The sequence below is a fragment of the Engraulis encrasicolus genome, chromosome 11 (genome assembly GCF_034702125.1).
Source record: "Engraulis encrasicolus isolate BLACKSEA-1 chromosome 11, IST_EnEncr_1.0, whole genome shotgun sequence".
Lineage (NCBI taxonomy): Eukaryota > Metazoa > Chordata > Actinopteri > Clupeiformes > Engraulidae > Engraulis > Engraulis encrasicolus.
Genome location: NC_085867.1, coordinates 41,926,440 through 41,953,985, shown reverse-complemented (window position 1 = coordinate 41,953,985; position 27,546 = coordinate 41,926,440). Strand labels below are relative to the sequence as shown.

The window sequence follows — 27,546 nt, the reverse complement described above, 5'->3', positions numbered from 1 at the left end:
TCCATGTGCCAACATGCCTGGTGCAAGCCGTATCAATAAATGATTTACCAGATACACAGCGACAGGTAGTCTATCTATCTACAGCAAGACTGGACTGCATACACAGTTTACTGTAGCTTGCTTGCTTGTTTGCTCTCCAGGTGTTTTCATCAAGATGTGGCATTACCTGGGCTTCTTACCTGTTCACACCTGGGTCCTATTTCTACTCTTCCTGGTGCTGCTTTTAGTGTAAGTTACATTGCTTTATAACCTCATCATAATGCATGTCATTCCTGCAGTGGAACTCTCTACAGTGGGCTACTAGTTGTTCTGGGTCATGACACTGACGTGGTAGGCTACTGCAGGTCAGTGGGTCCTGCTTTCAAGTGTAGGTGGCTTAGCTGTTGCATCATCATGCACACCAGTGCTGTAGGCACAAAACACAAACACAAATAAAGTGTTTTGCTATATTTGTATAGATATGGATACTGGCTCTATGGACACATATGAGCAGCCTGTGTGTTTTTGTTTGTTGGCCCCATTTTCCATGAAATAATTGACAGTTTAGTTACTGCATTACCATCTAATTACTTCAATGACTTGATTAGTGTCTTTCATTCCTTTGCTGTGTAATACCTGACTGTAACCATGTAGGCCTACTTACTAACATTTAACTGTTTTAGTTGAAAGCTGTATGCATTGCTATTACCAAGAAAGTGAAGCGTAATTGCACTGGATACTGCGTGGTCATTTCTTTGATATAGTTATAAACAATCATTACCATGCAATGACACTGAAATTAAACTAACATGCACTAACAATTATTCCACACCACAATATACAAATTTGCCACCAGCTGGTGTCACGATGGCACCTTCCACTGCAAGAGGTGGCAGCAGGCTGGCTGGGATAGCCAACGCTGTGTCTGGCAAAGATCAGAAGGTTGCATTTGACCCCACATTGCTACAGGGACTACTTCCATGAAATTACTACCTTATTAGCGATCCGTAATGTAAAGTGTTATGCTACTTTTAAAAAATAGATATGGATACTGGCCCTATGACACCTTCCAGAAACTGGGCATCCCAGGCCCAAAGCCTGTGCTGTTTTTTGGAAACATGCTCAACTACAAAAAGGTCAGTGGTCTTTTTATTTTAAGCAGAATTCACCTTTTAAACAAACATCAGTGTGCCCCATCACTATAATTCATCATGTGCTCATAGGGGATTGCTTGGGCTGCCACTGTACACACACTGGCGTAACACGAGTACTTCACGCCCCCTTGCAAGTTACCACCTCGTATGGGCCCCCCTGCCTTGCGGGGGCTGCGGTGGTATACTTGCGGTGGTATACGTATATGCTGTTACATATTAAACCTTTTCATTGTTTTTCAAATCACAAACATGAAAATTTTAACTACAATTTCAGAGCGAGATAATATGACGTGTCATCAAATCACCTCTTTGTTGACACGACAGACCAGAGGATAGTAATCCATGCCTATCCAACTAGCAGCCCGCGGGCCAGATATGACCCATTAAAAAATCTAATGGCCGCAGCAACTGACTTCACATTTTATTGTTTTTTTTTTTAGGGTTTCCACAACTTTGACATGGAGTGTTTCCACAAGTATGGGAAGATGTGGGGGTAAGAAACTATTTGGATTCTAGGTCACCTTGAAAGAGTCATGGCCAGATGTGGGCTATGTGCAAGGAAATTCGGCTTCTGTTTTTCGTAATTATCACAAAACAGTGTTTACTTGCATTTCAATGGCTGGTAATGGTCAAGACTTTTTGAAGTGTACAGTATAATATAGCATCATAGGAGATACTGATTTTGAGTCATTTTTTTGACTGCACCATGATTGCTCCTTGGAAGGTATAGCTGGGAGCACCTTGGATCTGTCGTGGAAATTCTTGGTAGGCACATATGGAACAGGATAAACCAACGCAGTCTCACCCCAAGTAGTCAATTTCTGACTACCTTGGACCAGACTGCAATTTTTGACGTCTTGGGTATTCCTTCCACGTCACATTTTGACTATGTGGCCTAACCCTAAACCTATTCCTAAACCTAACCTCAATGATGTTATGCTGCCACAAGGGGGCGCCTTTGAGGACATAGTCAAAATGTGACGTGGAAGGAATACCCAAGACGTCAAAAATTGCAGTCTGGTCAAAGGTACTCAGATATTGACTACTTGGGGTGAGACTGTGTAGCATAAAATGGGTGGCTTCTACAGTGCTGGCACTTCCCCCACACCCGCTTAATAAGTCCCTAGTATTCGTTTCCTTTTTTTAGAATTTTTGATGGGCGGCAACCTATCCTCTGCACCATGGACACAGAGCTGATCAAAACGGTCATGGTGAAGGAGTGCTACTCCTATTTTACCAACAGACGGGTAAGCTACTGTTAAAACGTTACATTAATTTACATTACATTACATTACTTCAGATGGGTAGGCTACTCTCATTAGATTGCATTACATTACATGACATTGCATTACGTTACAGACATTATATTATACTACATTAGCCCACTGTCATTACATACGTAACATTGTTACAGGTAGACTGCTGTTATTATCACATTGCATTAAATTACATTACAGACATATTCCATTACAGACAGGTATGGCCACTGTTCTCACAATATTAGTAGTTTACTGTTATTACATTACTTTACAGCAGGGTAGGTTACTACCATTATATCACATTCAATTACATTACACACAGGTAGGCTACTGCTTTCACATTACATCATGCTTTCACATTACACACAGCAAGGCTACTGTTATCTCATTACATTACATTACAAAGTGGAAGGCTATCTTTATTACATTACAAATGGGTAGGGACCTGTTATTACATAACATTGCATTACATTACAGACGGGTAGGCTACAGTTGTCACATTATATTATATGCCTCTGCTCATAGAATTTTGGTCTCAATGGGCCCATGTATGATGCAATCTTCAATGCTGAGGATGAGGACTGGAGGAGGATTCGCAGTGTGCTGTCTCCCTCTTTCACCAGCGGACGACTGAAGGAGGTTTGTCTACCTGCCTGACTGCTTGTACAAGATCTTCAGTGAAATATAATTTAATGTAATCTATTTCAGATCTGAGGTTTGGAACAGCATGTATGCATATATCTTTGTTCTCACAGGAGAACAGGCTTCTTGTGGTTGTGTGTCTCTCGCTGGAGAGCAGCTGTCTGAGCAGGTGGACCGATCATTAAAGTGCGATTAGTGGTGTACGGAGATTACGATTAGAGTAGTGTTTTGGACAAGATCGCTGGCCATGGTGCTGAAGTACTGCCAAGCCAGAGAAATGCCTACGTGGTAAACATTGTCAAGGTTGGGGTACTGGACTTGGGAGGAAGTGAGGGCAGGATCGAACATCGGTAGAAGGGAGGCGAGTGGGGAGGTGGTGGGTGCGAGCGAGAAAGGTTTCTGCCTGGAGACAGGTGAGCGGAGAAAAAAAGCTGTGTGATTAATTAAGGGGCGTACCAATTTCGTTGGGCTTAAATTACACCGATTGACAGCTGAGCGGAGAATAAGAAGCAGGTGGTTAGTTAGGGTGTCAAATTTCGTTACGCTTCTCCCAAACTTTCGCTTTTAAAGGTGCACTGTGTAATATTTTTAGTTTTAGTACTCATCTGATAATGTCATGTACACGAATTTCCATATCCATGTTCCTATAATCTTCCATCAGATGTTTGGGATCATGAAGTCTCACTCCTCCAACCTGGTCAAGAGCATGAGGAAGGATGCTAATGTCAGCAAGCCTTCCAACACCAAAGAGTAAGTGGTCAAGATTCCAGAATATTCCAGAATATGTGGTATCCATGCATGCTGTGTTGTCAGTAGTCAAGCTTCCACAATATTCCTTAATCCATGGTATCCACATACGTCGTGTGAATAGACAAGCTTTCAGAATATTTCAGTGTCCCACGTGTAGCGTTAGGAGGATGTTGACCTGGTCAAGCCGTATAACACTAAGGAGTGAGTAGTCTGACTTCCAGAATATTGCAGAATCCATGCATGCCATGTAGTGTTAGAAGGATGTTGACCTCGGGAAGCTTTTAGTTTAGTTTAGTTTATTAGGATCCCCATTAGCTGTTCTTCCTAGGGTCCAACTATAAAACACACACAGTTAAACACAAATCTGTACATTAATTTAAGCACCATACATTGAAAAGAAAATATATAATATAAACATTTAAATTACTATAATAATGGTTTAAGACCTTGTGAGAAACATCTCTACCTCTGCACTAACCTAGTTTATGTATGATAGGCTCAGATGTTTTTTCACTTGTTTTTTAAAAAACAGTTTACTCTATTGCTCTTTGGGATGCTCAGTCTCCCTGCTGCTGCAAGCCTTGTGTTATATGTATATGAATATCACAACTTTTACGGAGGAGATTATAGCGATTTAATGGCGCTTTGTTGTGTAAAACTGCCAAAGTTGATGTTAATAAAGCCTTCACTAAAGAATGGTTAAACTGCCAGAATATGCCAGAATCTACGGTGACCACGCAAGCTGCGCGTAGTAATCAAAAGATTTTTACATGGGCAAGCATTCCAACACCACAATTAACACTATTTTTTAAGTGGGACCAGCAGTTATCCAAAACTGAGTTAAGCAGTGGTATTAGCACTGGTATTTGTACTGTGCCGAGAATGCAGTCTGTTTCCCTTTCATGACAAGATGGAAGACAGCCCATATTGTACAACCTGTCCAACAAGGTTGACACACTAAAAAGACTAAAATATAAACAGACAGACAGAGAACATGGGTCATGAAGAGACGATAAAGAAAGAAAAAAGATATCAGAGAGAGAGAGAGAGAGAGAAAGCTTTTTGCCTGTGTACAAAATGCTGTGTCTTTTTCATAACTCTTTTTCCCCCACAGGTATTTTGGTGCGTACAGCATGGATGTGGTGACCAGCACTGCGTTCAGTGTGGACATTGACTCCCTCAACAACCCCAAAGACCCCTTCGTCACCCACATCAAGAAGATGCTCAAGTTTGACCTGCTGAACCCTCTCCTCATTATCGTCTGTAAGATACTGTCTCATATATTGTCTCAATGAATGAATGAATGAATGAATGAATGAATGAATGAACGAAGGAATACCTATTGCTCACCTCCATCCTCCACCATTCACACAGACTATTCTATTCTATTCTATTCTATTCTATTCTATTCTATTCTATTTGTATTCGATTAATGTGTTTTCTATTCTAACGTAGCCCCTTAATGCACGCCGTAACTCCTGTGGCACGCTGTAATAGACATTGAACATTAACTACTATAGTACTACACTACTATGACAGTGCACAGGGCCTTTAGTAATACATTACAACTTGGTCATTGCCATTCTGGTAACAGCTCATTTATAATGCCGTGTCTTAAGGAGCTAAATGTATTCTATTGTATACGTTGTACAAAGGCACAGCACTTTGCCTTTTATCTTTAGTTGGATAATGTGAATTTACCTCTGAGCAGAACAATTGATGGCATTTATTAATATTTAAGCACAACAACAACCAACTCACAACAAAGTAAAACACAGCACAATACAAAATTACCCTCTCCTCTCCATATCTCTTGTAGGCCTATCTCTCAACAACACAGCACAATATAATATCAATCTCTCCATTAGGTTCAAATCTAATAATGACTTTTCTTCTATTTTTTTTCCACAGTATTCTTCCCTTTCATGACACCTGTCCTGGAGAGGATGGGGTTCGCCCTGTTCCCCCTATCTGTGACAGACTTCTTTTACGCTTCCCTGAAGAACATCCAGGCCCAGAGGGAGACCATCACTCCTAAGGTGCAGAACAATGACTACATTGTGTGTGTGTGTGTGTGTGTGTGTGTGTGTGTGTGTGTGTGTGTGTGTGTGTGTGTGTGTGTGTGTGTGTGTGTGTGTGTGTGTGTGTGTGTGTGTGTGTGTGTGTGTGTGTGTTTGTGTGTGTGTGTCTGTGTGTGTGTCTGTGTGTGTTGTCACATTTTAAATATAACATTTTGATAAACTGATCTTATTTACTGCTATGTGTTTTTGACGATTGCAGAAAAGAGTTGACTTCCTACAGCTGATGATGGACTCACAGTCCACAAAGGCTAGAGACAACATAACAGGAGAAGAGATACACAAGGGTATAAATCATCTCTCTCTTTAACTTTATAAGTCAGTACATATAAGTATACAGTATATCAAGCGTTGACTCAGATCTTCAAACTCTCTCTACTGTCCTCTCTGAGCTGAACACTGGTATTCCGGCGCAGTCTGTCACTCAGGGCTCAACTTTCTGGTTACCCGGAAATCGCTATTCAACTCGGATATTTAAATTCATCTAAGTCATTATCAAGCATAGGTAGAAATAATAATAAAAAACATATTGTATATCAGAGGAAGAAATACCCAAAGATAGCATCCGCATTTTTTGGAGCATGGAGTTCTGTTTGGAACTTGGTAGCTTTGCTCTCTTTTGTTTCTTGACACAAAAAGAAAAATAAATGATAAAGGTCCGCAAGACTGTGTTCTATGCCCCCAACAAAGTTTAATGGCACAATGTTTTGGACGCTCAGACCTTCCTCAAAGTGCAACCTGTGAAGGACTGAGCGTCCGAAACATTGTGCCATTAAACTTTATGGGAGCATAGAACAGTGCTTCGGACCTTTATGATTTCCTTTCATTTCCTTCTGTTTGGTCCAGCACCTGTGCTACTGATGTGCGTGCATTTTCTGAATTTCTGACACAAAAAGGTCACTAAACCCAAACACAGTAGCCTAGGGCCTAGCAGCCTAGGGGCTCCACCTGCCAGGAGGCCCCTGATTGACCATAAGTAAAAAAAAGATAATAATTTAAAAAAAAATGCAGGATTGTGACAGGATGCAATATTGAAAAAATCATGTGTCATTTTGAGTACAGTTGGTTGACATGTTATCTTGAATTCCTAGCTTGCAATTATGACACCGTCTATGTAAATTCGTCAGGAAATCTGCCTTCCAGGGGGCCCACAGCAACCTGTAGTCTTGAGGCCCCAGACCATCTTAATCCGGCCCTGTATGTGTGCATATATCTCATCTAGGTCTGAACGACCATGAGATTCTGTCTCAGTCGTTGCTGTTCATCTTTGCTGGCTACGAGACCACCAGCACAACCTTGAACTTCCTGTGTTACAACTTGGCCACAAACCCAGACACCATGAAGAAGCTGCAGGATGAGATCGATGAGGTCTTCCCAGACAAGGTGACCCTTCACCACCACTTCCTGCACTGAAAAAGGGCAGCTGTGGTACCTGTGGTGCCCTGTCGTGGCCTAACGGTTTGGGAGTTGGACTATAGAGCAGAGGTTCCATAGAGGTAGAATATTAGACTAGAGTGAACCCGCTCCCTTTTTCACAATAATTCAGCCATTATTTGGAGGTAGACATGGAATGTGAATGAATGGAAAAGGGGGCTCACCTCTGTCAAAAATGGCTTAATAATGTAAAAATGTCCAGCAACACACTATGCACTGACAATAGTTGAAGTGTGTTGCTAAATACTGTATTTACATAATTAATATAAAGTGATTTTAAAATGTATTTTATAGACACATACGATTTAAGTAGATATTCAGCCTGACATTTCACACAGTTTTAGTAATTTTTTGACAGTGGTGAGCATGCTCTCCATTGATTTGCAATGACTGAAGAGTACCTACACTACCTACACAAGATGGAGGCTGCACTTGCCATTTTCCAGTGCTGTTACAAATTGTCGCGTCAACTCTAATATCCTACCTCTATAAGTGGTTCTCAAAGTGGGGTCGACAAACAAGGTTGTTAGAAATCCATACACGAAAATGCTTCTGCACCAGGCAATTTTTCTAGGAACTCACTCTGTGGGAACTTTCAAGTCTCTTCTCTTCTCTTCTCTTCTCTTCTCTTCTCTTCTCTTCTCTTCTCTTCTCTTCTCTTCTCTTCTCTTCTCTTCTCTTCTCTTCTCTTCTCTTCTCTTCTCTTCTCTTCTCTTCTCTGTTGTTCTTCTCATCTTTCATCTGCTCACTCGCTTGCCCTTTCTTCTCTTCTCTTCTCTTCTCTTCTCTTCTCTTCTCTTCTCTTCTCTTCTCTTCTCTGTTGTTCTTCTCATCTTTCATCTGCTCACTCGCTTGCCCTTTCTTCTCTTCTCTTCTCTTCTCTTCTCTTCTCTTCTCTTCTCTTCTCTTCTCTTCTCTTCTCTTCTCTTCTCTTCTCCCCCATTCCCCTACTCTCTTCTTCTCTCCTTTCTCCTCTCCTCTCCTCTCCTCTCCTCTCCTCTCATCCTCTACAGTCCGATGTCCAATACGAGCCCTTGATGCAGATGGAGTATCTGGACTGTGTGATCAATGAAACCCTACGCCTCTACCCGCCCGCTGCTCGCGTTGACAGGGTCTGCAAGAAGACAGTGGACATCCGCGGCGTCCTCATCCCCAAGGGGATGGTGGTCATGGCCCCCACGTTTCCCCTCCAAAGAGATCCGGACCTTTGGACCGACCCAGACACTTTCAATCCAGAGAGGTGGGCAGAGGTTTGATCGAGTCGCAAAGCAGTATTTGACAGCAGCCTCAGGACAAGTTGTTGGACAGACAAGCAGGCAGACATGCAGGCAGAAGAATAATGTAGTACAGTGTAGATAGATATATACGTCAGGCTTGTACGAAATTCCAAATTGGATGAATTTCAACTCAAAGTATACGAATAATACGAACACTAGGTGGTGTCATTACCTTGAATTTCTTTGAATTTACAGTTTTTCTCGATTGCCTCCACACAAGTTCTGGTACTTCACACACAATTCTCGGAACATCTCACCTATTTCTCAACTCCCCTAACCAATGTCACTGAACACTAAACACAATTCCTTATTTACACTCATATTTCAGTTTTAAAACACACTCTTTTCAAACCACTACACACAATTATCTGGATTACACACAATTTCCATGAAGGAAATCCCTCGTACACACTGTCATTCAAAATACTAAAATCAACTGCCATACTATGTTCACTTCCTCATCACATGGGCAGACTCTCTTCATACCAGTTTACAATCTGAAATCATCACCCCATAAGGACACACCTTGCATGTGATATTGATGAAAACATGAGTGGATGCAGTGAGAAAACACATTTGTTTAGTTTTTGAACTCCAAAATGTTATACAGGAGATCACTTTCATGTGGCTACCCAATATTTTACAATAAATTAGTGCAATTTTTCAAATGTCAGAAAATATGTAAACTATACAGACATCTGTGTACTCCAATTCCAAAAATAATATTTCAGTATTTTACTACAGAAAAATACCCTCTTTAGTAAGTAGAACACAAAGAAAATAAGTTTCTACTGTGTGTCAAGTTGAGTATAGAGTTTTACCATGTGCATATTACTGTTCAATGGTTCACATAAGAGTGTATTAAAATGACTGCTCGTGTGTGTCATTTGAGAACAAAATGACCTTTTTAGAAGACGTGCATTTTTCAGAGGTAGTGAGGAGTTTTGCCCACTGTGTGTGAGGTATGGAGATTTGTGTGTAGAGTTTGGAGAATTCGAGAACTGATTCCGAAAATTGTGTGTAAGCAATCGAGAAAAACTGTAAGCTACACCACCCATTGAGAGTACATAGAACACCACCACCTAGTGTTCGTATTATGGCATTACTTTGAATTCAAATTCATCCAATTCGGAATTTCGTACAAGCCTGAATACACGTAGACAGACAGGCAGACAAACAGAGAGACTCTTTATTACAAATATTCACTACACACAAATTCGAACAGTTGAAATTGCAGAATCAATGTCGATGAGTGATGCAATGCACCCTTGATGTTTGAAACAACGATTTCATTTGTTTTCCCCTTCTCCACCATGTTTAAACTTTGACTACATCACAACTTTGAAAATCCTGCAAACCTGATTCGCTCTATTGCATTTTGGTTCGGGAGCAGGGCAAATCTGAAGATCCTCCAGAACCTTGTGTGAGCTGACACAGCTGTGCGCAAATACACAAAGATCTGGCGAGAGTCAGGCTACTTTGATTGAAGTTGTAAAGAAATATTGACTATCTCTTACTGTAGGTTCAGCTTTGATTGAAGGTAAACCCAAGAGCCGTTTTTTTTCCATTGTCTCCTCTCGCAGGTTCAGTAAGGAGAACAAGGACAGCATTGACCCCTATTCATTCCTGCCGTTTGGGATTGGACCCAGGAACTGTCTGGGGATGCGGTTCGCTCTGGTGAGCATGAAGCTGGCCATTGTGGAACTCCTGCAGAACTTCACTCTCTCCACCTGTGCAGAGACAGAGGTGAGTTGAGTGGCTACAAGGCCAATTTGGCAAGTATCGTGCATATTATGATACAAGCATTAAATTTGGCAGGTATGTGCTTAAGATTAATATAATCAAATCTACCCGATTTACCATTTGCAATAGTGGTCATTTTCCAAGATGGCCACCAAAGAAGACCTCAGAAATGGATTGATTGCACAGAATTGACCTAGCAAATTACGATACAAGCATGCAGTAAAATTCTACATGTATGTGCTCAAGACCAGTACAATTAAATGTACCCAATTTGCCAATTGAATTGGTGCCAATTGAATTTTCCAAGATGGGTGCCACAGAGGACCTCAGACATTGATTTACTTCACATAGAATTGACCATGGTGTCACAATTCTGCAATTATTCATCCCCCTCTTTGGCCAAACAGGGGGCCCCTGGCAGGTGAGGGGCTCTCTAGACTGTAGCCCAGGGCGATTCAAATGGCGGCCCTTGGACAGCAAGGTTCTGTCCCCCCACAAGCCCCTTGAAATCAGTGTTGCCAGATTGGGCGGTGTCCCGCCCAATTGGGCTGCTTAGGACATCCGTCTGCGGGAAAAAATGGATTTTGGAGAAACCATTTTGGCCATAGAAATCAATAGAATTGGGCGGGATTTAGTGCTTCCAGGTGGGTTTTGAGAATTTTTTTGGGCTGGAAATCATCAGCCTCATCTGGCAACCCTGCTTGAAATACAGAATCATTTTTCGGAATTTAGAGATAAAAGTATGGCTTCCATTATCATGCTGAAACGGGACACAGGCGTTAAAATGCTGTAAATTACATCTAAGAAATGCAACATTTTCTGGGGGAGGACCCCAGACCCTCCGATTCAATTAAGTCTCCCATATTTTTTTCATTGACCGTCTGTTACCACCAGGTTTAGTTTGGTGTTTTTTTTCCCTATCAATTCCTGTCTTGTTGGGACCCTTAATTTAATGGTTGCCTTCAACAGACTTGCAGTGCTGATCAGTGGCGACAGCTGTGGATTGGGGCGGAGCACTGGGTATTTAACCGGAGGGTGACCACATCTCTCCCTCCTCCATCGAGCATCCGGCTTTGCACTTCCTCCGTCGTGCCCTGACTACCTACTACCTTTGACTTTTTGAAACTCTCGCCTTTTTTGTTGATGTCACTGTTTAGAGAAGCGTTTTTGGTTTTGTTTATATGTAGGAGCTCGGCTCCTCTTTTTGTTCATACCCTAGACTTTGTTTAATAAATATCCTTTTTTGATACCGTTTTTCACTTCTCGAGTCCCCCTTATGTTGCGTTTGTAACACCGTCGGCAATCGTAATACATATGTATAGTTCGACCCCTTTACTGGGAGGAATTAGAAAAACTGGCCCTCGTCGCCATTTAATTGAATAGCCCTGCTGTAGCCATATCTAGCCTGTGCATTAATTCGGCCCTAGACAGAGGTGAGGGCAAAGGATACTGTACTGTGGGTTTTATAGCAATTTGGAAAATAACTCTTTATCATATGGGCTACTAATCCTCACAGATCAAATCTTCTTGTTTAGATCCCACTGGAGTTGGACACGTTTGGGTTCATGGCTCCGAAGAGATCCATCAAACTACAGCTGGTACCCAGATCATCTGCAGCTCAGCCCAGCCCCAGAGGATGAACACACACACACACACACACACACACACACACACACACACACACACACACACACACACACACACACACACACACACACACACACACACACACACACACACACACACACACACACATCCAAATGCACTGGATATCTAGCATCTCTCACATTGCTATCTCAATGGAGCTATCAAAGGATGTTAATTATGTAGTCGTCACCACCACCCACTCTCCCATGCGTGGGATATTGCACTGTCTCCTAAACTCAGTGAAATGCTTCTAGATGATTTGTTGACTGATAGCCATCCACATGCACTGAATATCTCACCCCCCTCCTCACCTCAGCTGTCCATTATGCTAGTCATATAGTATCATCCATCCACATACACTAGATTTCTATCTCATTTCTAGCCCAACACAGCTGTCAAATTATGCTTTGGATAAGTCTCTGCAAAATGTAATGTAATGTAATGCAATGCAATGGAATGCAATGTAATGTAATGTAATGCAAAATATCCAAAGAAAGTCACGGCAAGTTCATGTTCATGTTTATAGTTCAAGGTCAGGTTTAAGTTGATTTATTTGCTCTCAAAGGGAGCAGGACAGGTATTTAAAAATACACACAACAGACACCAGATGACATATAACAAAAACGTAACAAAGACACTGAGACACGTGTGATCGGAGCACATACAGACATGTCCAACACAGAAAAGGCACAGGCCATTTCAGCTGTAGACTGAGGGTCCAAACAGAGATGTCCAAAGTAACAGTAGAAATAAATGAATGGTGAAAGCACAGCACACCAGTACACATGATGCAGTTAATTGTTACACCAGTTATTCCTGCTTAAAATGTCATCCAGCTTAGAGTCAGCTGATCATAAGACCACTGTAGCCTACAGTCATTTCTAAACCAGTTTTTCTCTGTGAAGTCATCTACTGTAGGGTGTTGGAAGGAAACTGTAGCATTTTTGTTAACTTCTACTTTAACTCCTGACACCTCTGAGACCAATTCACCAGGGCCTAGTTTCCCGATAACGATGGTTCTTAGCCTTACGTGTGTCGTTAACCAGTGATCCTACGAATGTTCTTAGATTTCCTACGACTGTTTCCCAAAGACACTCGTACATGAACGCGCGTGCACAGCCTCTAAGATCATTCGTAGCGTCGCTCTTAAGGATCGCTGTCCACATATGTGGTGCTGAAGTGTAGCCTACTCGGAGTGAACTGCGCCGTCATCTGCTGCTAAACCATTTACAAAATGTAAGGCGTGTGTCAGTATCAAAAGTTGTTTTCTATAAGGGTGGGACTACATTTGTAGCAGTTTGCAACTATCGACAGGAGTTATTGTTGGCAAATGAAATAAAATGCACACACACAATGAAATCATGCAAAACTCCCAACTGACGGCAATAATGAGCTACGCCGTTAAGACCCAGATAAAGCGCGTGCACTTGGCTACTGCAGCTTAATATTTAAGAAGACAAGTAGGCTAGGCCTAGTTGGAGTTCCAAATTGGGATGCGCAAAGTTACAACCTCAAGGCGTTCAAGGCTTGACAACTGTCGGGAGCACGTCGGCATGCTGTTATGAAAAACAATGTCCATCAAAATGGACACATCCTCTCGCTGCCTTTTTGTTATTGCTTAGCCTACTAGAGTCGGAATAGGGAGAGGAGCTTGGCACATGTGGTGAGCGGTGCGCAAAGTACCGCACGCTCAAGACTTTCACAACTGTGAGGACATTTTTGCACGGCAGTCTGCTGTTATTAAAACAAAAAATCTACACGAATCCCCATCGCTGCCTTTTTATCATTTTATCATTTTTGTCATAGCTTACCCTTCGCCTACAACTATCATGTATTTTCGGCGTCGCCTTCCCTTTCTTAGGCTACTTGAAAATGAAAGAGGGTGCAACAACTCGCTGACCATTTTTCTTCAAAAAATATAAAATAAATAAAGTTTCGGAAGTGGCCCTCCGACATCAACACTCTTGTCTCTGGTTGCCGAAGAAGCCCCTTATTCATTTTGCCTTGTTCTTGTTCATGAAGCACCCACACAAATTATGATTGATCACAGTTTAATTATGCCCAGGTTTATCAAACACAGTCGAACTATTTCACTACCTGTAAAATATTTCCAAACACATTACTTTTATTGTATAGGCCTACACATCCACAATTAATGTTACCTTCTTATTTTCGTTGCAGTGTCAACTGTGCTGCCATGATATTTAGGCTACACTCCCGTCTTAAAACATCAACTTGAAGCGCAAGTTTCCTCTTTTCCTATGGGTGTCTCCACTGTGCCATGCCTCTCGCGTCTTAAAACAGCAATCTTATGCGCAGGTTTCTTCTTTTCCCTTCATATCCTGTGGGTGTCTCCACTGTGCCATGCCGCTACGATCAATCTTAGCGCGTTAAGACTACTCTAGACCACTCGTGGATTGCTCTTAGAGTTACGTGTCAACCTGCGATGGTTCTTTGCTAAGTTGGCTTTGGGAAACGCTCCGTGAGCTCTACGATGGTGTTACGTGTGAACTTAAGTAGCACGTAGCGTTAAGTAGTACTTACGGCCCTTTCGGAAACGAGGCCCAGGTAAGTAGTCCAGTTAGTAGTCCAATTAGTGAAATTGATCTTATAACCAGATATTAGATGCTGCTGTATGCCTACTTAAAATTATTCTTTACCCCGTTCACTGTCATCTTCCACGGTCTGATAAATAATTGGAGTATATTATTTAATTGATTGAAGCCATGTCCCTCACCATCTGACCAAGACTTGTGAATCCTACTGAAATTTGAAATTTGCATTGTACTATTTAAGGGCCCATGTCATTTTTGGACCCATAGTTTGGAAACCCGAGACAGCAGCCACAATGGTTTGGGTAGCCATAACCTAATGGTAAGTGAACTGGATTAGATCCAGTTGATCTTCAGATTAGAGGGTTGGTGGTTCAGTCCCATCACCTATGGCTGAAGGGGGCGTTGGGAGCTCTAGGAGGGCGTTCAGAAAGATACAGCTGAGAGGAAGCATTCAGCCCCTCTGAAGTTTGAGAACCACTGCCTTAAGCTATTCATAGCCTATTTCACGATTTTGGCTTTGTGCCAACTAGCAAATCAGTTCTATGGGTAGTTAGCCAATTCAAGCTACTTGACCTACAAACTGTACATTCACAATGTTTTGTTTGGCACTGAACGTTTATCCTTGATTGTGCAAATGGGGAAGAGAAACGCATGTTAGTCTAAATTTTCCCCCAGTTGAACAACTCATTGCCTACAGCATTTAACTCGTTTGGTCTTCTAGTCTTATGGAATGTAAACAAACGGCTTTTGCAGAGGATACTCCTGAAACACAATGTTGCCCTCTGGTGAGAGAAAGGGGTTCCATCTGATGTGTGTGTGTCTGGGCCATGACCTGCTTTGCAGCATTCAACGCAGCTTCGTTGGTAGTATGAGAGACCCCTTTACCCTTGCCTCCATTTTGTTTGTGTCCATTGAAGGATGCAGAAGAACTATAAATCAAGGGGGTGTTGGCAGGCTTATGATGAGGTCATGGGGTTGTTGGGAGGCTCATGATGAGGACCAGGGGGCATGGGAGTGTTGGCAGGCTTATGATGAGGTCAAGGTTGGGGCTTATGATGATGCCCAGGGGGCGTTTATTCAAAAAAGGTTGAGAACCACTGCTGTAGGGACTGTAACCAATAGCCTGGTAAGTTGCTTTGCATAAATGTGTCTTTTATGTGTAATGTCTTGTAATATCCAGAATGCATACACCCCAAACCACAGAAAGACTGCAAAAACATGTATGTGCACTGACTGACGTCAAGCTTTATTTTTATTTTTTTTAAAGTAGCACCATGTGACACCTTTTAGATCAACTCAAACTCCAAATTGCTGTGGGAACAACACATGTCCCCCCTACATCCGAGTTAGTGTGGGTTGGAAGGACGTGGGTGTGTTGCGGTGTTGGGGTCTCGGTGGATGACAGACAGCCGTGGTGGAGTGTCCTGGGAGGAAGGGGTGAAGGTCATGCGCAGGTCAAGGTCGTCTGTTTATTCCTGAATGGCCAAGTGGTTTTCTGAGGAGAGAGGAGACAAAGAAAAACATGAATGTGATTTTCAGCACACAAATTCACTAATTTCTAATATGTAATGCATTTCGAATGTGAAATTATTCTCAGGTAAACAAACGTAATGGGTAAATTTTCCCTTCCTGGGCTTTTTGCCAATGTGTTCTAAATTCTTTTCTAACAATTGATCTAATAATACTGTGCCAACTAATCATGTGAATTCAAATGTGTGAGTTTTATAAGCTCAACCTCTTGGCCTCAGATTAAAGTAAATAAACATAATGGTTGCCAGATACAATGCGTACCAAACTCCCAGCCTCATCTCCTCGCTCTCCAGGAGTTTCCTGTAGGTGGCGATCTCTGCGTCCAGCTTCAGCTTGATGTTCAGCAGTTCCTGATAGTCTCCCATGTACTTGCTCATCTCCATCTTGGTCTCACAGAGCTGTGCCTCCAGCTGTGCGATGACGGACTCCAGTGCGGCTGCCTTGTCCAGGTGGGTGGAGTCCATGGTGTCCAGCTGCTGCTGCAGAGCGGCGTTGCGCGCCCGCATGCCGTCGATCTGGCTCTGCAGGTCGGTCACCTGCGAGTGGTAGGAGCCGATCTCAGCCTTCATGGTCTTCACCTGTTCCTCGTGCTGGCCGGCCTTCTCCTTGAGCGTGTCGAACTTGCTCTTGTACCACTTCTCGGCCTCCTGTGCGTTGCGGGCGGCTACCGCCTCCATCTCAGCGCGCATGTTTCGCAGGTAATCGGCCAGGTCTGGGCGCTCAGAGTCCTGCTCCACGGTCACCTTGGAGTCCTCGATCTGCTGCATCAGATCAGCCACCTCCTCGTCGTGCAGCTTCTTGAGGAGCTCGATTTCGGCCACCAGCTGCTCCACACGGCTCTCCAGCTCAGCCTTCTGCTGCGTGGCGTTGTCCACGTCCTGGCGGAACTCACGCAGGATCGCCTCAGCTTCGTCTGCAAGTCCAGATTGGGGGTGCAAGAGAGAAATGGGTCAGAATTGCATGAAAGTGTAAAACCTGTGGATACTTTGAAGTGTTAAGAACAAACCATGCAATTATACTACGTGAATCCAAAGTGGACAAGACAGAGGGGCAGAATCCACTTTATTCAATGTTGCATCTGACTACCATCTTTTTTACATTATGATATTGGAAGTTGTAGCAGCTACAGGTGTACTGGTTACACTTTGCAATTACTATTGCAAACTATACTATACTTTCCCATATCACTTGTTGATAATTATCAAAGAAGGTTCAGATTCTTCTTTTCAGATCAGCCTACCTTTGAGGGCGAGCTCTTCCTCGATCTTCAGCCTCCACACCTCGGCCTCCTGCTCAAAGTATCCCCTCTCGATGTCAGCGGCGCCCTTCTCTGCGGTCAGGGCCTCAATCAGGCCCCTCATCTCCTTGAACTTGAGCTCATACTCGTCTCCGAGCCCGCCGAATCCCCCCTTGAAGCGTTCCTGCAGGGTGGCCAGCTCTGCTTGCAGCTGGGCGTTTCTCGTTTCCAGGGACTGGACCTTGTCGATGTAGCCGGCGAAGCGCACATTGAGCTCCTGCATCTCTTCCTTCTCATTGGCGTGCTGCTTGTGGAGCTCAGTGCCGACCTCAACGGCAGAGACACCACCCTGGTAGCCAGTACGGCCACGGCTGTAGGAGGTTCCGCTGCGGACAACGGAAAGGGTCTTGTTGTACGAGGAGCCTCTCATGTTTCCTGGATCTCTTTTGGGTGTGTGTTGGTTGGTTGTAGGGGTTTCCAATGTAATAGATCCACTGGATGCTGTGTGTCCCAGGAGGAGCTATCAGAGCTTGCCACTGATGGTCCAGGGACTCGTCCCTTGGCTTATAAAGGGCAGTCAGGAATCTGGCACCTTGGCTCGAAACTCTCGCAGGGTTTTGACACGGTTTAAATATGTATTTGTAATGGTTTAAATGTGGATAGCTACTGCATGGTTTCTATATGTATCTTGAGAATGTGGCTAAATGAGAATGTGGCTTTCATTTTGAAAGAAAAAAAAAGTTAAAATCCAAAATATGGAAGTAGATTACATTATCACAAATGGTCTTGTCTGTGCAGCAATGTATCGGGACAATTTCCCCATATTTTACTTTTTTCATAAAATAGGTTATTAGTTGTTTTTATCAACACCGTCAATTAAAAGTAAAGAAAACACTTTATTTTAGTGTTATGATTCTATTAGCACTAATACATGTAATGTTAATGCCTGTATACATGTAAGTAACTTGTAAGGCATGTAATAAGCAAAATCAAACATTTGCTAGGCATGTGTTCGCAAATGTCTTGTTCATGCACAATAAGGGATTTATTACCAATATAACCTTAGTAAGGACCTAGTAGGCCTAGAGTTCTATTTATTAGTAAGCAGTAAGTGCCAGATGCAATGTGTATGTTGGACTAGCCACCTGGCATAGCAGGCATTTCCCCACCCTGGTGGGCCCCTATTTTCAGAATTTTTTTTTAAAAAAAAAAGTTCTGCACCGCTAATGATGAAGAGCACCTTTAAGCCAAAAGTGCCCGGGCCCTATTTCTCCCCCAGACCGGCCCTGCTTGGTACACTGTGTGAACAAACCCTGAACAGTGTGAAAACAGATGTGGGCCATTCTACGAAATGGGTGCCTTTTCCATGTCAGAATTGGTCAAAAATCAAGTTTTTAATTTATTTATTTTAAACACTGAATATAATATCACACACATTTACCTATTTGAAAAAAGGTATGGGGCCATCTTAAAGCCTCTTAAATATATATTTTTCCTGTTTAAAAAGCTTTTAAAAGTATCGTGCTCAGTCCTGTTATCAAAATATATTCGGCTTTCATCCTGTAAAATCCCTTATTGAAAACAAAATGACTGTCCTTTTCTTGAAATAACTTACATTACTCCAAAATGAACATACATGAGTGAATGATTTAGTAACAGGAATGAACTGTTGATAACAAAATTTTAACAGTAGTGAAATGTAGCAATGTGGAGGTTATGCTATCAATGCAAGGTCAATTTGCACATTGTTGTAATTCACCAACATTAGTGATTTTTTAAAATCAACAAAAAAATCTGAGACATAATTTAGGTAACGGGACTGAGTACCAAGAGTGTGCACTCTTATAAAATAAAATACAGAAATTTAAATATTGACCAGATCATCAGAGAACATGCTTTTGCTTTTCCCATGTCCTACAGAATGGTAGAAGGTATAACTGACTGTTGAATATGAATGTGATTGAATATGATCGGGGAAAATCCCAAAAATGTCAGTGCAGCGATGTGTTAATGGCAGTCATGGGTAAGCGGTTAGGGTGTCAGACTTGTAGCCCAAAGGTTACCGGTTCGACTCGACCCGCCAGGTTGGTGGGGGAATAATTAACCAGTGCTCGTCAAAAAAGGTACTGCAACTATGCTGCTCATTGAAACTGGGCTGCCTATTGCCAAATTTGATCTTTACATGAAAGTTTACTAAGTAAACTTACTTTTCAAGTAAGATCCAAGTACAGTCATTTTTGCAGCTAAAAATGGCTATTTTTGGAAATTCAAAATGGCGGACCATGGAGAAGATCCCCCTTTTCATGTATGAAAAGTGCAATTTTTCTAGTCATAATGAATACTTAGAATTTGATGGTGGTGGTCAGTATTCATGAAAAAGGTAACATTAGTGAATGGGCAGCATGAATTTTGGAAATAAATAACAACAAATCTCACACAGTGTCCCTTTAAGGATTTTATTCATTATTATTTCATCGATAAGTTAAGTATTTTAGCATCGGGACAGGTATGAAATGCATGTTTATCCATATTCAGGGTAGCTTTTCAAAATGTTTTCATATCTTTTTTCAAGTTTTTTCTTCAAAATGTATCTAAGAAATGTTGATTTATTAGGACCTACAATTCATAGATAATTTAAAGCTATTTTTCATCATAGTTAAATGCTCGGACATAAAAGGCACCGATTTCGTAGAATGGTCCATGTAGAATAAGCACAAATGACAGGCCAACTCATCACTCTGGGTCACTAAAGTCAGGCATTGCTCAGCCCAGGAGGCTTAGTTGCCCCCAAGCTACCCAGGGCCCACCCTTGAGCGGCAAAGTGGAAGAATTTAAAGAGGCCATGCCAATTTTTTTTAAACCTTCTTGCATGATTATATGTTATAACAGCTCATAATATCTTTTCCTGGTCGTGTTAATGTGAAAGATTTTTTTTATTTCGTTTGATTGTTGTAGTTTATGAAAATAACAAAACGGCTAAGCCTGACCAATTGAAAAAACAGGGCAGGCTTACGTCACCCTGACTACCCGCCACTTAGCCACGCCCACTTTTGACGAGTCAAAATTAATAAACATTATGAATGGAGCATCTTGGCAACTCGTTACCAAACCTTGTTACTCATATCACAATAAGTCCGTCTCCCAGAGGTAGCAAGACTGTCCTCTTTCATGACTATCTACTACTAGACCAATGCTTGATCTGCCCTAGCCCCAGGCCAGACTCTTGACATGATGTGTATGTGTGTGTGTGTGTATTCTACTTTACTAAAAAAAATCTAACTGAGCCTTCTTCACATCTGCACTTGTTATGTATATTTCATGTGCACTTTGAAATTTAGCTCCAAGGTGCATGATGGGTATGGCTGATTCTACGACTCGGGTGCGCTTTTAAGTCCATGGATTTTATTTGCCAATTCCACTAACTATTAACGACATCCAATGATGTTTTGGACATTAGCACACATTTATCTTTCATATAATACAGAAATTGAAGACATAACATTATTTTCCTCTGCAAGACTGAATATTTTATTTATACAGGTTTTTGGACGTTTTCATGCCGTCCTCGTTTTCCAAATGTCAGATTCAGTCTTCCTATTAGCATGTAAAAAACATTGTTATTTCCAAGATTATTGCAAATGTTGATTCACGGTAGTTATAGCAATAGAACAAAACTGTTAAAAGTCTATTGTGCTTTCCATTATGCATTAAATTAGCCATTTTGTGTGCGTCCCAGAAAACTGTGTTAACCATGTCACACACTGAAATCCCCGCCATAAATCAGTAAGGGTTTGGTCCTAAGTCCTCTAACCAACCAACAGCATAAAATGTCATTACCTCTTCGGGTGGTGATATGAAGACTGTTCCATGAGTTTTGAGTTCACCTCTTCCATAATTTAATTCATTATTCTTTATGGTCTTACAGCAAGAAAATTGCCTGTCAACCGTATTCTCAACATAATCACAAGAACCTGAATTGGAAATCAAAAGTAGAAAAACAGACGAAGCGTACAAAGGCATAAATTGATTAAGGTGTCTTGGTGGAAGCTCTGAGGTTTTCAGTTTGCACAACAACCTGAAAATGGCTGAAATGTCAAGCGGTGTCACCGTCAACTGTGTTACGCATCAGTTATGACAGTTGAGGCGGAGTGTGTTTTTTCCAATTTATCTCCATACTGATGGACAAACAAACAAAATCATTTTTTTTTAGGGAGAAAAAAAGTGCCGACTTGTTCCCCTGCACTGTTAACTGTAACACAGTTGAGTAACACAGTTGACTGTTTTGAAAGTGGTGTTGAAAAAACCCTATGAACAGATACTAGGATTATCTCTAGAGAAGGAGGTTGACTAAATTCAAATCAGACGTTACAGGGATTTTTAATGAAAAAAAGTGTCAGTCGGTATCACAGTGAATCATAAAATCCTACTTATGAAGCTCAACAATCACATTTTCCATCAATTACACAGATTAATGACAACAGTGTTGCTAATGGACATAAGAACTTTCAAACATCACTCAACTGTGTAGTATTTTTATATATGCTTGAAATGACATAGTATTTGTCCATAACACTGTTGACAAAAAATAAAGCAAATGTTCGCTTTCATTCAAATATTTAACAAATTAAGCTTGGCAATTTGTTTGTTTGGAAACTTAAATGTATACACTATGGAAACATCTAGGTCATTTTTTTTTAAATACAGATAATTGACATAAAAGAGGAAAAAGGAGAGTGCTGCGTTGGGTCAATTGTTTGTCAAAGAATCAGGTGCTCTTCAGAAAGGACAAGATAACTTCATTAATTGGCTTGTGACTATCTCCAAAGTGTGAAGGTCCAAAAAAAAGGTTCCTTGTTGAAAGTGGTAGTCAGAAGAATGATCCGAGGCACACTGATCTTAGTGAAAAAAGTTAAAAATCCTTTATTTTAATGGATAACGCCTACGCGTTTCGAGTCTTCATCAGGGCAAACTTTGTTGCTTCTTGCAAAGATGTTTTTAAAATGGATTCCATGTCATGTGACACAGAGACACAGCCAATCAAAATCAGTGCAGTGTGACATACATTTTAACATAAAAATCCCATCACCAGTGCATTTGCAAAGTAAACAATAGACAAGGACAAACAATAACAAAAAAGTCTTCAAGGGCCCAGTTAAGTTCTTAGTTAAAACAGGGGCCTAGATGCAGACATCTATAGGTGCATAGGCAGAGGTAAATTCAGAAGACTATGGCATTTTCACTGGCCATATAAGGCAGTCTACAACACAACATAATTAAAAAATACGATAAGGGGCAAACATGGGGTACTTCATAAAAAAGGAGAAAAGTCTATTTCTTCATTAAGACCAGGGTAGGATGTGGCCCTCAATGTATGGATCCAAAATGTTTCTCCACAGTGGGTTTACATACAGTGTTGAATCTCGCCCTCAAACCCGTGCCTGCAGTTCACCTAGGGAGCGCTGTCGAGACAGCAGAGGTCATAAGGCTGGCGCTAATAACTGACAATTGTGCTCGCTGTCTGCTGAAACTTGACAATATTACTGTAAGTTCTGTGAAACCAATGTGGATTTCAATGAAATGTACAATAATATGGGAGTTATGTCCTTCTGATTTCCTACAGCTTTGGCATTTATGAGTCAGGCTCCGCTAGCATCTTGCTAACAAAATTGCTTTACGGCCGTCGTGATCACAGCAATGCAGCCGGCCGACCAATCCAAACGCAGTGTGTGAAGCCACTCGTGACGTCATATTGACAATAAAGACGTATTTTACAAAGATCCAGCAAGTTTAAACATTCAAACTAACTGCTGTTTGAAAGGATAATCCATCCTGCCTTTTGGAAAAATAAAATGAAACGATGATACCAATTCTCTCCCAAAGCAATGGCAGCATCGTGGTTGAGCTCCATGGGACCACATTCATTTCAACAGCCTCTGCGCTCCTTGGCGCTCCTCTGCGCTGCCTGGATGGCGCCACTTAGTGGACAGTACCACCCGGAAAAAGTAGCGAGATTGCTCTCTCGTACTACCCATAAACACTCTCTGGTTTCTCTCTGTAAGAGCCGTTTCAGTCTGTCACCCCCTCTGGTGCTTTTTGGAATGGTTTCAATGACCATGGCTTTTAGAGTCATGTGGTTGGTATGACCAGCATTTTTGTAGTGTTGAGCCATTGGGTAGTTGGGGTTCACTGTTTTGATGGCATTCTTATGTTCAGCCAGTCTTTGCCGAAGTTTTCGTTTGGTGCGGCCCACATAAAAACATCCACATTCACATTCCAATCTGTAAACCACAAATGTTGAATTGCAATTTGCAAATTCACGACAATAGAAGAGTCTCTGTGTAAAAACATCCACAAACTTGTCCTCCCTCTTAATATTGTCACAGTGATTACAGGCACCACATCTGTAAGTGCCTTTTGGCTTAGGGAAGTGCAGCTTGGGTTTGTCAGCTGGTAAGTGGCTTTTGACCAAACTGTCTTTGAGTGTTGGGGCCCTTCGAAAGGAGACAGTTGGAGGTGCTGAAAACAATGAGGAAAGCGTGTCATCGCTCAATAATATGTCCCAGTTTCGTGTGATTGCATTTTTTACTTTGTAGGCCATGTTGCTGTATTGTGTAGAAAAAAATATTCTTGACATTTTCCTTTTGCCAAAAGCGCATTCGAAACGTAGAATCAGTCGTATGCAATCTACAGACAACCTACCCTGCTCTGAGCCTACCTACGTCCTTAGCTCCTCTTCCTCACTCATGCAATTGAGTTGTTATCCAAACAATTTTGCCCATCTTCTAGTTGTTATGAGCTGATATTTGTATCTTTATTTGTATTTTATTTAGTAATGTTTGTTTTTTTATACAAAAGAAAGTGTTGACGTTATCTTTATGACAGTAGCAGAGTCCAAACCAATTGACCAATCCCAAGCCCCGCCCATTGATTGTTACATCATGCTTCCTCTGACAAATTCGATAGGATAGGATAGGCTATTGTTTGTGAACTGTAACAAATTTCATGAGAATAATGACTAGTATTTTTTATTTCTCTTTAGACTAGGCTACTTTGAAGACAGGAGTAGTAGCAGTTTGAACATTCTCCTGGTGCAAGTTGTCCGAGGGTTCTAACCAGCTGAATTATGATGCACCAAAAATGGGCGTGGCTTGTGATCGGTCAATTCACAAATTCATACCTGCCAACCTTTTAAAAAAAAATTGAGTAGCAACTTATCGCGGCGCGGCAATTCACGGCGCAACAACTTGGCATGGCAAAGCAACGGGGTCGTCGGCGGGCCCATCTGAGAGCCTACTTTGTTTTGCATAGTCTGCCCTACACCTAGGGTTGCCAAATGTCAACAGGGAAGATATGAGACACTTCATTCAGGCAGGGGGGTCCTCCCCCAGAAAAAAATGCTTTTCTTAGATGCAATTTCCTGCATTTTAATGCATTTTAGCCTAACATCCCGTGTATCTGGCAAATAGTTTATCTTGCTCTTCACAGTACTTTGAACTACCATAATTTATTAAACTTTCATGAAAGATTTTTTTTTTTTGTTTCACACCATAACACCAATGAAATGCTATGATATAGTGTGCTGGAATTCAGGCCTCTAAATTAACTTTACTGATCACCAGCCAATATTGCTGTTAATCTTACTAGTCAAACATACCACCAGTCTGGCTAGTAGGCCTAAGTGGCTATTAAGTTATCCTATGTACCAGCCAAACAGAGCATTTGGTCACTTGGGGGGTGTTAAGGAGCTGGAATTGAGTATGAAATTGAAGCATTTGCAGATTATTTGTTTGGCTGTAGAAGGTACATGTAGGAAAATGTATAATTTGATCATAAAATACAGAGGCATTTCAGTGATTTTTATGAACAAAAAGTTGAATTGTAATGATTCTTACATCATCTCCCCCAATACTAATAAATGGTGATGTCACCTTCTGTGAAGAAGCATCAGCAGTAGAGAAAAAGATAAAGAAAAGTGTTATCTACAGTAAGATAGGATAATATCAGGTTAATATTATTACCTTGGGGGCTAACATCAAAATCACACTTTCAGCATTCATTCAGTACAAAATGCGTCATGTAGTGGCTCTGAGGGACGGGGGCTAATGGCCAATGCTCTTGGAACTTCCACAGTAACTTTTGAGGGGCATCGCTTCTTTTTTTCACTTCTCTGCATAATAGTAGGCCTATCTACCCTCATCTGCCGTCATGAGTTGGCTATTGTTCACTGTTCGGCACATATATGATGATAGGATAATTGATTTTATTAATAGATTGCCATACGTGATTACGGATAGTAGTCGTGGAGTGATGCATATTTGGTATGACGCACGACCTGTTACACCTGTTCACAGAATGGGCCATGACTCAGGGGGAACAGTATTCCTATACGGTGTCATGGTAGGTTACAGATGTAGACCTACTCCGAGCACAACCGTTAGAACTATCGCATTATTTTCCCGAGTTAAAATGATCCGGCGCAAAGGGAAACCGAATTTAGTTTGCTGCTAATCAGCTAATTTATAGCGCGGTCATCGACACATTTTCTCATTCGGAAGTAATCTCGTTTCGGTCCAATATCAAAACAAGCAACAACATATTGCCGTCAAATACGGCAAAACATTGGGTGAATCATTACGACAGACCTCGGCCTTTATTTATTTTCATAAGTTTAGGGATTTAGCAATTGGACGCAATTCACTATTCCCATACAGGCTATTTCTCAAAGTCCATTTACCTTTGAAACGGTGATTTTGACGGTGCTCACTTGTAAAACTACAGCGACAGTACCAAGATGGATAATACATGATGACAGGAGGAGGACACTTGTTTCAGAGATTATAGGAGTAGGCTACATTAACCAGTCTCTCTGCTTGTGTGATTTCGAAGCAAACTTTCTGTCGGCACGCAGCTGATGCCTCGGCTCGAGAGGAGCGCAGCATAACAAATGAAGACATCCAAACTAGCGCTCTGATTGGTCAATATTCCCCCCCACACGTTGCTGGCCAATGGAAAGGCCAGCGCGAGACAATTGCAAGCAGAGCCATGTCTACGGCTCTGTCTGGTTGCAAGTCTACAGAGCAATTTATAAGGGCCCATGAACACACTTTGCTATTGGTTTTTCCCGTATTTTGAAGTGACAGCGCCGTAGTTTGATGTCAAAATCCGTATCTGCTACACAAAATGCGTAATGGTCGGCAGGTATGCAAATTTAAGAGAAAATAGTACACTTATTGACCCGTTCAGAATCGACGACCTCACTGAATGCGTGCGCATCGTTGACTCAACACACCAGAGATGTTTTAAGGGTATTACGAGAGACTCCCCTCTTCCGGGTGGCACTGCACTCTAGGGGCGCCAACGGAGGAGTGTTGACTCCATTCAGAATGAATGGGCTGCGCTCAGAGCTGTTACGGCTCTGGATGCACTCTCTCGACAGCGACCCCTAGGTGAACTGCTGGCATGGGTAAAATAGGGAGTGGGGAGGCTGTATGTAAAACTGGCTGTGAACACACACACGAACAGACAGTGCAGACCCTAAAGAGAGAAAACCTGCCGTCCTGAAGCGTGTACGTTAGTAAAGTAGAAATTCAGAAAAGTACACTTGTTATGCTGTTTTGAGAGGGAAGAGGCTGTTCCAGAAGCATAGGAGATGTTTGTTGTTACAACTACTTACTGGACTGAGGACATCATCAATTCAATCAGAGAGTTTTTTCTTTAATCAATTGAAATGATTATGTCCATGTTTGGGACAGCAGGCTTTATGGGGAGTGGGAAAATATTCAGAGCCACTGTCATTTTTGGACCCATAGTTTAAAAATCCTCAGCTCTTTACCCGAGACATTACATTACACTTTGCTGACACTTTTTTAAAATCCAAAGCGACTTACAGGTTTTTAGATACAGGGTATTGGTTATTATAGTCCCTGGAATAACGTGGGGTTAGGTGCCTTGCTCAAGAGCACCTCAGCCATGGATAGCGGTGTAGGGAGAGGTAAGGGTGGGATTTGAACTTGCAACCCTCTGATCACAAGTCCACCTCTCTAACCACTATCCCATAATGGCTGAGGCAGCCATATCCTAATGGCAAGTAGACTTGTCTTCAGCTTATATTGTTGCAGTTTCAACCCCTACACCCATGGCTGAAGAGTCCTTGAGAAAGGCACCCAAAGCCACATTGCTCTAGGTGTAGTGTTTCTCATCGGGGGCTCTGTAAGGTTAGCAAGGCTCCTGAACCCATAGGTCTTCCAGGCCCAGGGACTGT

General features: G+C 41.9%; 2 protein-coding genes across 2 annotated transcripts; one reads left to right on the top strand and one right to left on the bottom strand.

The window, feature by feature from the left end:
• The first annotated feature begins 13 nt into the window (after nt 1-13).
• On the top strand, nt 14-12,040 carry LOC134458370 (cytochrome P450 3A30-like). Its single transcript, XM_063210664.1, has 13 exons — nt 14-228; nt 1,022-1,115; nt 1,574-1,626; nt 2,281-2,380; nt 2,918-3,031; nt 3,696-3,784; nt 4,899-5,047; nt 5,696-5,823; nt 6,065-6,149; nt 7,085-7,245; nt 8,310-8,536; nt 10,157-10,319; nt 11,852-12,040. Exons 1-13 carry the CDS (start codon nt 155-157, stop codon nt 11,954-11,956), a joined length of 1,542 nt encoding a protein of 513 aa, XP_063066734.1. The 5' UTR covers nt 14-154; the 3' UTR covers nt 11,957-12,040.
• Nucleotides 12,041-14,533: 2,493 nt separating this feature from the next.
• On the bottom strand, nt 14,534-17,992 carry LOC134459001 (vimentin-like). The gene is made up of 3 exons (XM_063211360.1): nt 17,289-17,992; nt 16,310-16,961; nt 14,534-16,013 (listed from the first exon to the last, which is right to left on the bottom strand). Coding segments are annotated over exons 1-3 (1,080 nt in total). The 5' UTR covers nt 17,716-17,992; the 3' UTR covers nt 14,534-16,012.
• Between the last annotated feature and the right edge of the window lie 9,554 nt (nt 17,993-27,546).

What these genes read in the sequence shown, in the direction of transcription:
- LOC134459001 (XM_063211360.1), bottom strand. Translation starts at nt 17,715, where the DNA reads ATGAGAGGCTCCTCGTACAACAAGACCCTTTCCGTTGTCCGCAGCGGA. An exon ending in GGAAGAGCTCGCCCTCAAAG is followed by an intron (nt 16,962 to 17,288) that starts GTAGGCTGATCT and finishes CTGGACTTGCAG; the next exon opens with ACGAAGCTGAGGCGATCCTG.
- LOC134458370 (XM_063210664.1), top strand. Translation starts at nt 155, where the DNA reads ATGTGGCATTACCTGGGCTTCTTACCTGTTCACACCTGGGTCCTATTT. An exon ending in CCTATTTTACCAACAGACGG is followed by an intron (nt 2,381 to 2,917) that starts GTAAGCTACTGT and finishes CTCTGCTCATAG; the next exon opens with AATTTTGGTCTCAATGGGCC. An exon ending in AGGAGAAGAGATACACAAGG is followed by an intron (nt 6,150 to 7,084) that starts GTATAAATCATC and finishes TATCTCATCTAG; the next exon opens with GTCTGAACGACCATGAGATT.